This window comes from Diplotaxodon limnothrissa, linkage group LG23 (assembly GCF_057381915.1).
Source record: "Diplotaxodon limnothrissa isolate DT_005_m linkage group LG23, D_limnothrissa_male_GT1.1, whole genome shotgun sequence".
Classification (NCBI taxonomy): Eukaryota; Metazoa; Chordata; class Actinopteri; order Cichliformes; family Cichlidae; genus Diplotaxodon; species Diplotaxodon limnothrissa.
In genome coordinates, this window is record NC_140617.1 from 34166589 (window position 1) to 34179252 (window position 12664).

Sequence of the window (12664 nt, forward strand, 5' to 3'; positions counted from 1 at the left end):
ATATAACATGGACATAGCCAGTGTTACATCACCTATTGGTTACTGAAGTCTCGTTGTTTAACCCAGTGTATTTTCACTCAGCTGCCTTAACCTCCTAAGACCCGAACTCTTCCACGGTATGCATTTTTAATTTCTCTTTGATATTTGGGCATATTGGGGCCCAATGAATGTAAAAACAAAGAATTACCAGATTTTTTTTTTATTACCTTATTTTTGTTTTTAAGAAAAATAAAATAATATCCACACATGAGGATATTCGTTTAAAATTTTGATAGAACAGTAGCAGTATAATGTCCTCGTAAGTGGCTATCAGGCCCTTGTAGAGCAAAATTTAGTATTTTGGTCTAAATAACCCAAAATGTGATGTCCACATATGTGGACGCCAGGTCCTAGGAGGTTAAAACTGTTTTTTTTTTTCAAATACTTTACTATGAATAACGTTTTTTAAATGAACTTAAACTTGTTTTTCAGTAGACTTTTATACCACTTGGTTTTCTACCTGAAAAAAACAATTTAACCTATTTTAGCCCATTTAACAGAAAAACATTTTTACTCATTGATTAGTGTGTAATTATGTCTCCCAACAAACTAACGCATTCTCATAAACTTAGGATTAATCAATTAAAAAGACACAGGAGTGAGCACAGATTTATCGAAGTTGCCATGCTGCCCCACCATCTGGAATAAAAAAACCAACATGGACATCGCCGTTCCACCTGACTGCGTTTCAAGTATGTCACTGGAGAACAGCCATATATGTAGTGCACCTTGTAAGTTATTAATTTAAAGATCACAAATTGTAGGGTCTACCTTACAATATAAAGCACCTTGAGGCGACTGTTGTTGTGATTTGTCGCAGTATATAATTAAAATTGAATTGAATTATAAACTAAGATTATGCCAGCAACCAGTTCAAAACTAGGATTATGCAACTGAACTGGGAGGGGCAAGAAAACAGAATTTAGTCGACTGCTGTCTACTGACATCTAGTGGTGAGATTTTACACACTGTATTTCTAAAGGCACTTTTCCATTAGTACCTACTCCGATGGACTTGCTACGACTCAACTGGTTTTTCATTACAACCCAGTGTGCATGCTTGTTGTTGTAGAAATGCGTCTGGGTGTCCATAATGTAATTAATATGTAACATGAATGCTATAACAAAGGTGGGTGGGGTGGAAGCTCTGGCCATCTTTTATATGCAGTCTGAAAATCTCATCCAAAACTGGGTGTTTTCTTTTTGTAAAACATTGTGAGATACCATTAATGGGTTTTAATGACTTAAAGTATTAAAAAAAATAAGGCAGAGAGTCAAAGATGCATTTCCAGTGTTCCCAAGTTCTCAGATTTTCATAAATGGATCGATTAAAAACGAAGCTGGGGGGGGGGCAAAAAACCCCCACTCAGATTACACCTTTAACAAAAAAACAAAACAAAAAAACCCTAATGATTCTTCTTGGTAATTCCAAGAATACTATTTTAGTTTCTTGCTGCAAAGAGATTAAACATTGGGCTTAAGCCAAGCTGCCAATGTGCTTGGCAGCATTCAGTGACAGACCTCCCTTTATTAAATCAAACACAGATGGAAGATTTGAAATTACAAACAGCATAAAAAACACCATATTATTAAAAACATACAAGGCATCTTGATCATTAGGTGCTGGAGTCAAAACAGATCCAAAGCTGAAATGAATCAACCTTACCCCCAGTGTGCAAAAGCAACACATACACACACTGAGAGGCAGAATGAATGAAAGCACTGGCACAAACACACAGGTTTGCAGTTAGAAATATCCAGGAGAATGCAATGATATAATTACAAGAAGACATATGCTGGATTAAACCTCTTTAGTAAATTAATAGAACCAAAAGCTGCAGCTTTTACCCCATCCTGTGTTAACAGATCTGCAAAGCACCATGCAAATGCCAAAGCAAACAGATAAGTGCACCTCCACACCTCAACAGTCATCAAGTTGTCACGTTTAACACAGAAACAGGTTGTTAAGTAAGACTTGCACTAATATTGTGTAAGATTAATTACTTCCCATCAGGATATATTTTGGATTTATTCAGCGGCACATACTTGCATTACTGCCCAGATTCACACTTGTGAAGCATGATGCTGTGAATGGGTTGTATTGCTGCCACCTTTGAGAACTGTAATCATTATGCAGCATGTTGCTTGACTAAGTTTAACAAAGGCTAATAAACTCTTTGTGAACTGGCTGAAGGGCTAATGGAGACCAAATGTATGGCTACATGAAATGACTGTGTAAGGCATATATTTTCCCAGTGTGGCACTTGGTGAATCTGAACGTACTCTAAACAAGCAAGTGGGGTTATGTAACATGTGATGTGCTGGAGAGGAGCTGACAAGACATGGTTAGCTTACCTAGCAGTTAGTCATGATGCTACAGTGCATAAACTGCCCATTATGGTTGCTGTATTGGTAGCATTATGCGCAAACTGTGGCGCGACCACAGCCCTGTCACTGTGTATACTAGATGGGTGTGCACTGCTGTTTGTGAGGGCAACTATGGTAAGTGTGATGGGTCCTTACCATTAACCATGTAATGCCACGTCACCGCGGAGTTATTAAGTGCAGCATCTGTAAATGACTCATTTTGCAAATGCCCAGAATGAGGCCGCGCTCTGACTGACCTATTAAGGAAAAAAAAAATTTTCACAGCACAGCTGTTGTCTTTTTAACTGCTATTATAAAAATCTGGATTCTTAAAATGCAACACCCAACCCCATCCTCCACACGTTTCATTAAAATCTACTCATTTACGTTCAATTAAAAAAATCTATATTTTCAGTCTTTAGCAATAAAGATGCAAATTTAAAAAAATTTTTTTTCAAGGAATGTTAAAACCAAGGATGTTCTCCGCTTTCATCTCGGGATCTAAAGTCTTGCTGAGTTGTTCTCTGGGTTGAGTTTGAAATTTTCTGCGAGCGGGTGGGTTAGAGTTCAAAGTTCATCGTCATCGCTGGTCTCCCAAGATGCAAGATTTGGAGATCTCCGAGGAAGGAGTTTGTGCTTCTGTCAGGAATCCTCTCCGCCTTCCTGGTTGATCACATGCTGGTATCCCCGGCTGTTTATTGGATCCTTGTGCCGACAAAGAACGCCGAGGAGGATGACAATGAGGACGAGGAGCACACATCCGGTCACAGCCAGGCTGGTGATGACCACTGCAAATATGAAGAAGAATGCAAAAATGATGCAAAACTGTTTTAGTCTATTTTTTTTTTTTTATGTTTACAGTCAAGTGTGTCATGTTTTATTATGTGTGAAGTGCTCACGTTTATCTGTGTGTTTTGAAGGGAGCTGACACTCTTTGTCTCTGTCGTCTGAGATGAAGACCTTTGTAATTGTTACAAACTCATCCAGGGGGCAGTCAAGGGAGCAGCCCGGTAACTGAAGCGGGTACGGGGGCTCCTTGGTGTTGTTCCGGTAAAACATGGACACTGAAGCAGAGCTGCGTGGACACGAGACAAAGACTTTTACAATTTTACAAGTCCCATCATCCCACTTAAATATACTGTTATCAACTCAATGGAGTCTGTTTTACTGTGATGCTTGCGTGTGTGTTTACCCGTTGTCTTCCCTGTAGAGCTCAATCATGAGACAGGAGGCATATGGCGGCTGTATTCCATTAAATACGCTCAAGCTGGCCAGCAGAGCGGCTACAGTGGTGTCATGCTGTGAGGCACACAGACACACACATATAAAGAATAGTATAGGACAGCTTAAGCTAGCTTACTTAGCTTAGCAAAAACCAGAAACAGGGAGACTGCTAACATGGCTCAGTCAAAAAACAAAACAATCTTTTACCAACAATTCAAAAAGTTACTAATAAGTCTTCAAACTAGCTCACCGCTGAGAGCATCATCATTTTCAGCTGCTGTTTTGGGTCTGGAACGGCCATCTTGGAAAGATTCTTCACGATTTCACCCAGCAGCATCCCTGAAAGACAGACAGTAGATACTATTATCCCTTTAATCCTGTAGCCATGAATGACAGCTCGAATCATTTTAATACTGTTAATAAATCTCCTGAAAAAACAAACAGCATTTGCAATTATTGCTCCTTCTAGTGAGTGCTGTGTGCATTTCTTCTTCAGTCACCTCTCTCACTCACTATGTGATAATAGACTCTCTGCATTGAATCATATCTTTTATTAATCTGTCTCTCTTCCACAGCATGTCTTTATCCTGTCTTCCTTCTCTCACCCCAACCGGTCGCAGCAGATGGCCCCGCCCCTCCCTGAGCCTGGTTCTGCCGGAGGTTTCTTCCTGTTAAAAGGGAGTTTTTCCTTCCCACTGTCGCCAAATCGCTTGCTCACAGGGGGTCATATGATTGTTGGGTTTTCTTTGTATGTATTATTGTAGGGTCTACCTTACAATATAAAGCGCCTTGAGGTGACTGTTATTTTGACTTGGTGCTGTATAAATAAATTGAACAGAAAAAAAGACTTTGTGTAACACAGATCCATTGTTATTCAAAAAATGATTAAAAAAGGACAACATGCGCCTTCAGACATGAACACACTGCAGATCATCATCAAGCCGTCACAAATACTCCCTTTAGTGTTGGATTTTTTCACCTACTCTTAACATATTTTTACATATATAAAAACCATGAGAAAATCAACAGCACCGCTGTTTTTAATTTATCGCATTCATGATGCTACTCCAACCTACTGCCAGATTAACCCCAGAACACCAACGTAGGGTGACTTATCCCACAAATTAAATTCTAAAAAACACAGAACTGGGCTGTAAACAACCACAGGCTGACTCTGTATGAAAGCAGAAATCTTCATTATATCTAATCTAAAAGTGTGCTCGACAGTCCTGTCTCTATAACTCAGTGCTACATGTTTGTTACCAGAGAGTAAGAGCAGATTACGTACTGTTTCTGTAGCATGCTCTTATCTTAATCACATTTCCGTTTTTGAATTTTACAGAAACTGCACGTTTCACATATGCAAAAGTAATACAGAAGACCCTTGCCAAGTCACGGTGCAGAGTTCACAGATTTCTCCTTAAAAATGAACTAATTACTGTTCTTAGAAACAGAATTCACAAATATACTCCAAAATTTGTTTAATGGCTTTCTTTGTGTCAATATCTCATTTTTCATGTGTATTAATGCTAAATTATTAATACTATATTTATATTTTAGTACTGTAGAGCGAACACAAAGCAACTGTAATACCACTGTACTCAGAGGCGGGAGTTTTAAAAGTATCCAATCCAAGAGTGCTATTTATCTGTACTTACTGCAGATGGAGTCAAGTATTCCTGCATCATAACCAGTGTTGGGTGTAATGTGTTACTAAGTAACGCGTTACTGTAATTAAATTACTTTTCCACTGAAAAAGTAGAGTAACTAATTACTGTTCATTTTTAGGTATTTTAATTACAGTTACTTTCAATGTACTTGCGTTACATTGTAAAATAATTAAACTCGCTGAATATCATTGTTTAATTTCAATAATTTGTCTTCTAAACGTAGAAGTAAACTCTGCTGCTTTAACATCGTTGCAGTGCAGGTGCTCGTCATTTTGCGCCAGTTTGCTGCATAGTCGTATTCTAAAGCGGAAGATGTCGGACTTGGCTGAAGCGAGTGGCTGTTTTTTGAAATGGACATATTCCCGACTCTTCACTTTTCTGAAACAAGCAGACAAGAATATTAGAGTAATATGTAAGCTATGTCCTGGGGAGAAAAAACTATCGGCCGCTGTTAATAGCACGAGTAATCTATAGAAGCGCCTGACACGAGAGCATAGACGAACACTTCTGAGTGATCTTTGTTCATCATCCATGGATAACACCGCGGCAACTCCTGCTAAGCAGGCAAAGCCTGATTTTACTTCAGCAGCACAGAAAGCGTCTGAAGGTGAGCTTAAAACAATGATTGCAGGCTACATTGTGGAAGAGATGCTACTGCTGCGTACTGTAGAGTCTCCGTCTTTAAAAAAATGTATTTATTACTTAAAGAGTTTAATTTCTATTGTTTGCCCACTCAAGGTGTATAGGGATTTTAAGAAGTATTTAGTTAAATTACTTATTTAGTAATTAAGTCACTTTTCTGACACAGTAATTAGATAAGTATTTTAAATACAATATTGACTGAGTAATTAGTAATTAATTACTTTTTTAAAGTAACTTACCCAACACTGATCATAACAAGTGTTCTCATGTTTTTCATTTCGTTCTTCTAAAAACTCTAACAAGACACCCAAACACATACTTGGGTTATTGGGGTTTTGTTTTTTTTCAAACCACATCTTCTTGTCAGGCTGACGCTGAAACATAACAAATTTAGTTTTGGTAGCCACACACACACAGACACACACCTCCCTGCAGCCGACTCTTCTCCTGCTGTTCGTGCACCGCAAATATGACCTGCAAACATGTCACATTAGATAATATTAGTAAATATCAGTACTGAGATCAGAAACTTTAAATGAAAGCTGAGATGGAACCACAGCTTTTACCTGAAATCCAAAGTCTTTGAGCTTTTGGAGCTTCTTCATAACGTCAGGCGAGACCCAATCAGGAGCCGTCATGTTGTGCTGAGACTGGAGGGGGGGGGGGGGGGGGGGCAACACAGACAGACATAAAGACGAGTTTTTTCATACTTTCCTACTTAGTTACTCAGCGGTTGCACTCTGTGTCCCAGCTGTACTCTGCTCAAATGAAAATTAACACCATTTGGTGTATAAATGGCACCTTTTACTTTACTTTATTCTCACTAAGAGTAAAAGTGTGAACAGTGTAACAGTGGCACGCCACTGCTCATGCGGTCCACCTAAAGTCAGGCTGAAATGCAGGAAGTGAGACAAGAAAAATGTGAAACTGCTGTGAGCAGCACTTTGCTGTTCCTCAAACATTGTGTTACCAAAACTGTTCATCGTTTCCTCAAAATGGTCAGTTGAGTTATCAGAATAAAACTCATGTGACATATGAGATTTGTCCTGACTAGCACGGTGCTGTTATTTTGAAACTAAAGCAACGTGACGGCCTCTTTTAGCTGCATATCTGACAGCAGTAGAAAACATTGGATCATTTAAAACTGGGCCTATTCTGCTCTGACATGTTGCTGCTGTAAATAAAAACTCAACAAACCGGCTGACAGAGAATTTGGCTTTCCCTTGGTGTTTTTAGTGTGTGTGTGTGTGTGTGTGTGTGTGTGTTCTTACCTCACAGAAGAGAGTGTCATACACACTCCAGACAGTTTCCACAGTGGTGTCCTTCAGCCCCGTTTTGTTCCTCACCAACTCTATGATATCCTGAAGAGAAGAACAAAGCAGACTTGTGAACAGTGTACCTCCAACTCTTACTCTTTATTCTCCAATGATAAAAAGTCATTTACAGTCATGTGAAAAAGAACATTTTCACAGGATTGTATGCATTCTTTGAAAAACCAAGTACACCCATGATTCAGTAGCTTTTAGACTGGAAGTAATCATTTTCTGTACGACTTTGTCTCTCTTTGGGTCGCTGTTCTTTACAACATTGCTTCAGTTCATTTTGTTTGTGGATATTTGTTTACGCAAAGCTCTCTTAAAGCCCTTTGAGGTCTTATTTCAGCCAGTTTGAGGTCTGGACTTTGACTACGACTGTATCAACGCATTGATTCTTTTGTTTGTCAGGATTGTTAGTGTGCCTGGGATAATTGTACTGTAACAAGACCTGTTTCAGCCAAGCTCTGGAGTACTTTGGTACACAAAGAAGTTCTTGGTCCCAGGTCCTCTGGCTGGAAAACAAGCCCAAATCATCACCCCTCCACCACCATGCTTAACAGTTGATATGAGGTATTTCTGCTGATATACTGCGTTTGGTTTTTGTCAAACATCTTCATTTAGTACTTTGGTCAAAGCTTTGTGATGTATTTAAACACAGTGTTGCAAACCTAAGTCATGCTGCCATGTCAGGAGGTTTTCTTCTAGCAACCTTTCCAAATAAGCCGTACTTGTTCAGTCATTTTTATGACCATTTTTCTACCCTCCTGAACTTTAACATTTAACATGCTAACTGAATTTGTTAGCGAATTTGCTGGGAAGATTCCAGCATTTTGTTAAAATAGCTAAAATGCTCCAGATCAGTCAACTGCCAAAACCTCTGCTTTTATAGGGGTGATCACACTTGATTAATTCATTAGCAGCACCGAGCTGCTGCTAATCCTCTCAATTTCGATGAAAGCCATAAGAATGCACTTGAGTTTTTCACAAGTCTGCTCTGTGAAAATTTTCTTTATACAACGTTTGGGACAATGGCACGATTTCCCCTTTTGTATCCCACCATAAAGGATTTGAATGAAAACAAAGCAATCACAGCATGACTGAAAAGCAGGCTTTCACTTTTTCTCTAACAAAACTAAAATATAAATCATTTAGGAAAACTACACTTAAAAAACAAAACAAAAAAAACAAACATATACAGTCGATTTTTTATGCTTAAAGGTGATTGGCCAATGATCTGTTTTAAGGCCAGGTGTGGCTCATTTTCACAGCATTCGATGAGAGAAAACGTCTAAAGTTAATTCCATTTGTTTAATTTCCTTATATTTATAATTAGCTATCATTATATAAGCATAAAAACATGAAACTGAGTGCATTTCTAAACAGTCAATACATTACTATTTATATTAAATCGCTTGAATTAAAGCTGAGTCTATACGTCTGACCCAACAGTAATGGATAGATATACTAAAGAAGAGAAGCGGTACCTGGTACGTTGCAGTAACGTTTAAAAATTCCTCCGTGTGTTCGGTTTCATTCATCAGCTGCTGGTAACGAGGACAGTCTTTCAAAGGAAATGAGAGAAGCTAAAAAACAAAAAAGACATATTTCAGACACCGACTAACTTTTCGCAAACATAAACAACTTCAAACAGCAGTGACTTCATACACTAACCCTCTCTTCACTTTGCGGCACAGTGTGGACAGGTATCGGCTGCCACTTCAGGTTAGGGTTGAAGACCTGCTGGCCGCTGGGAGGATAAAGACCTGGATGAGGGGGGAAAAAAAATATGGCACGCCAAATGAGAAGAGTACCAGAAACAGCAGTATGAATATTAGAAAGAAGAGGTCTTCGGACCTGCGAGGTTGGCCTCGGCACTCATAAGGGTGCGATCGTAGTCTGTACTGCGAACTAAGATCTGAAGACAAAAGGCATTAAGCAGGTTAAGATGTATTATAGTTGAAATTTAGGATATCAACAGTCAAAAGTTAAATATTAAGAAACAAACTGCACAAAAACAGAGGCACTCTTCCGTCATATTACAGGAATTTGTGCGCTGGTGCGAACTCTGAAGAGGCCTCTTCTGTCAAATATTAACAAGAGTCACAGTTTGACTATAAAAGCTTCATGACGACTTGTCATGTGGACTAAAAGTGAAAAGGAGGCTCCATCTCACCTCGTGCCGGTTGTAGGATGCATTGAGGAATTTTTCGTATCGAGTCCTCAGAAACTGGCCCAGCTCAAAGTGCTGCTGCATCCCTATCTACAACGACAAATATGAAATAAGTTACACTCTGGCTAAAGTAGCAGAACTGTAAAATCATGTAGTATGTTAAAAATCAGAGTAGTATGGGCCAGCTGGTTGGTGTTGCTCAGGAGCCTGGCTGCAACATTTTGCATGACCTGTATTTATCTCATTTATCTTTTATTTTTTGTACAAACTTGGAAAACAGTAATCTAGCTTGTACCCTGAACACATTTTTCTGTATCAGCTTTAGCTGTGTGACAGCTCTACTACACACAATACTGCCTGCTGTAGTAAATGTAGATTTAACAGTTTACATTAGAATAAAAAGCAGTCTTGGTTATACCTGTGACAGCTGACCAAAGCCCTGCGGCCAGTCGCTCTCTTGGTGGGGGTCGGTGGGATAGGCTTTGACTGGTGATCTGTCGCCATGCCGAAACAACTGGAAAGGACAGAAGTTAAAGAAAGAGTGTCATGAAAAACTGGCATTTAAAACAGTTTAATTTAATATTTTCAAATATTCAAAGCTGCACAAAGTGTGCTCTGTGTATCATTTATACGCACACTGAAAGCCTGACAAATCATGAAATATTATTTTCCATCTTCATAAACATATTTTTAAAGTCTACCAAAGGTGCTTTGCATGAATTATAACGAAACAAGCTCTTACTCCTGGTGGTTCTGAAACTGTAAATCAGTAAACAGGTCAAAAATGTGTGTGTTTGGATTTTTTTTTTTTTTAGGAAAAATATTTGCCCGACAGTGCACATCACTGTTTGCAACATCTGCAGCTTATCTTGCATATACTGACAACAAAACCTTTGTTCTACTTTTATCAGTATCACTGGTGGACATAATACCCAGTCAGCAGACACCTGAAACTGCTTAGCAAACACTATAATGTCAAACCATTAGGACAAATGGCTTTAACACCAGTCCCCTAAAAACAGCACGGATAACGACTAAATGCAGTTTGTGTCATATTTAATAATAAGAAGGCTACAGTGAAACCTGTATTTATGAAGCAGGTCTTTTATGAACCCTAACATTGGTATGAGGGTTGATTACGATCAGTTTCAAGTGAAGGAGATCCTATTACAAGCAGTTCCACCTAAACATCCTACAGTACACATCAAATGGTTTTAAATTTCAGCTTTCAAACCACTCTAGAGAAATGCTGCTTTCTAGTTTACACAAGTCTATTTGAAGAGTGGATTATCCCTTTCTAATCTTATCTGTTCTACAATACAGTCTTGGCTCTCCATGTAAGTTTCTAAGAATGAGTCCAGGTATATCCTGATCTCCTATTTCACACTATGGCAACATTTTTGTTGCCAATGCCTGTTAAAACACATTGGGAACATGTGACCTGGAGCTCTCCCCAATACACAAAGTGTTAAAAAACAGGCAATTTTCCCTTTTCAGTTGGTAGTCTTAGACATGCAAAAAAAAGATCCTAATGTGCACCACCCATAGAGCAAGCAAAACACATATGGACTGGAAGACAACAGAAAACAGTACATCTTGCAGTGTATAGCTCATTGTTGCCTCTTGAAGACAATAACTTCCTTATCCTTAAACACTTTGTTTTTCTTTAATGAGGCATGCCGGTGTTCCCGATCATCTGTAAATATTGGCTCTTTTGTAGTTTGTGCATCTGTTCTTTGACTATTGGGCTCATTCTACACTATCATCACTGTGACCTACATTTACACATTTATTGTTCGGGTTTTTTTTTTTTTAAGTGTTTGTGTGTATCGACAGAGCTCATTCCAACTTCATTAAGTTCGCTAAGTTGTCACGTCAGAAAGGTAAGGCCTGTCATGCAGCTCCTGGTGCCAGCGGTGACATTAACATTACAGCCCACAACACCTCAGGTTTCTTACTAAAGTAATGATAGACACTTGCTAACAGAGTTAGCATGTAGTGAGGATTCCTGTAGTGGTTTCGTCTGAAGTCAGTGCACACCGTGCCATTTGACAATTTCTAATACTTTGACGTTGACATATTCCTTCAGTGTGCAGTCTTAGAACGGGTTAGCATTGCAGCCTTCTAGTTCAATACGATACTAGCTACTGGTGAGAGGCAAAACACTTAACCTACCTACTAATTTCCTAATGATAATTATTCGTGAATGTATTATTTATATGCCGATGTTTCTAAAAGACTCCAAAGACTTCTGCCAGATGTCATTCCTAGACAGGAAACTATACATGTTGCCAAGTAACCGATGGTTACAGAAAACCTCCTAAATTATAAATGTAGTTCCGCAACCGTCTACACACTGTGGAATTCCGCACAGCTTTCGCGGCGTTTCAACACCTTCAACGTTACTCACCACAGTCGTATACACTAGTTTTCTTTCTGCCGCGGCTCGTCCACACACACAGGTCAGTGTGAAAACAAAGAGCACTGCAGCTGGCACCATGTTTCTGTCTGTATCAGCAGAGCGCTAACCTGTCTTGGCTTCAGCTGCTAACTGGCTCGATTTCCTCTCTTGTGCGCGCTGGGTCAAGTCAGCAGCAGACTCGAATTACATCGGAAGTCGTAAAATAAACTGGCAATATTTTTAAAGGAAATTAAATTTAAAAAGAGGAACCATTGAGGTGGGCGTATTTCTGCTATTTTCATATGTATTCATAAAACCGACGATGATATTTTTCATCCACATTTGCTCCATAATTACTGGGTCAGATTTTATTTCGAAACGATAAACGGAAGTGACAGAGCAGCAATTTTAAATTGTTATTGATCCCTTTATCCCTAGTCTTAAAGTGTATATTTATTTTCTTGCTCTTCTTATAATTATTGTTTGTTTACTTGCACTGCTGTAACTGGAGCCTCGTCGTCTCGTCTGTCTATATACAGGACTGTATGTAGCGGAGATGACAATAAAGTTTACTTTGACTTCAGCAGCGAGGAAGCGCACCGAGGGCTCTCGCGCTCACTTTTCGCATACAGAATTTCGAAAAAACATGCAAATTATAAGTCTGTATCATAATGTCGGGTGTTTTCGTGTTTGTTGGTTTGTTTGTATTTTGTTTTATTTTGCGAGTTGGTTATTAGATGCTGCTCCAGCCAGCCAGAGAATCCCCCGCCACCCCGCCCTCTCCTCCCTGTGCCGCAAGCAGCAGGCACCTCGCCCTTACTCCCAGCAAATGGGCG

At 39.2% G+C, this 12664-nt stretch overlaps 1 protein-coding gene across 1 annotated transcript; it reads right to left on the bottom strand.

Annotated features, from left to right (window-relative positions):
- Window positions 1–1444: 1444 nt before the first annotated feature.
- On the bottom strand, window positions 1445–11981 carry acp2 (acid phosphatase 2, lysosomal). The gene is made up of 13 exons (XM_085347678.1): window positions 11838–11981; window positions 9846–9941; window positions 9431–9517; window positions 9112–9172; window positions 8929–9020; window positions 8742–8840; window positions 7213–7302; window positions 6508–6591; window positions 6367–6415; window positions 3880–3968; window positions 3598–3704; window positions 3305–3480; window positions 1445–3193 (listed from the first exon to the last, which is right to left on the bottom strand). Exons 1-13 carry the CDS (start codon window positions 11925–11927, stop codon window positions 3048–3050), a joined length of 1266 nt encoding a protein of 421 aa, XP_085203804.1. The 5' UTR covers window positions 11928–11981; the 3' UTR covers window positions 1445–3047.
- Window positions 11982–12664: the final 683 nt, after the last annotated feature.

Coding starts and splice junctions, on each gene's coding strand:
- acp2 (XM_085347678.1), bottom strand. CDS start 11,927: ATGGTGCCAGCTGCAGTGCTCTTTGTTTTCACACTGACCTGTGTGTGT. Junction 6,416..6,507: donor TCAAAGACTTTGGATTTCAG/GTAAAAGCTGTG, acceptor ACATGTTTGCAG/GTCATATTTGCGGTGCACGA. Junction 3,969..6,366: donor GAAGAGTCGGCTGCAGGGAG/GTGTGTGTCTGT, acceptor TCTGTCTTTCAG/GGATGCTGCTGGGTGAAATC.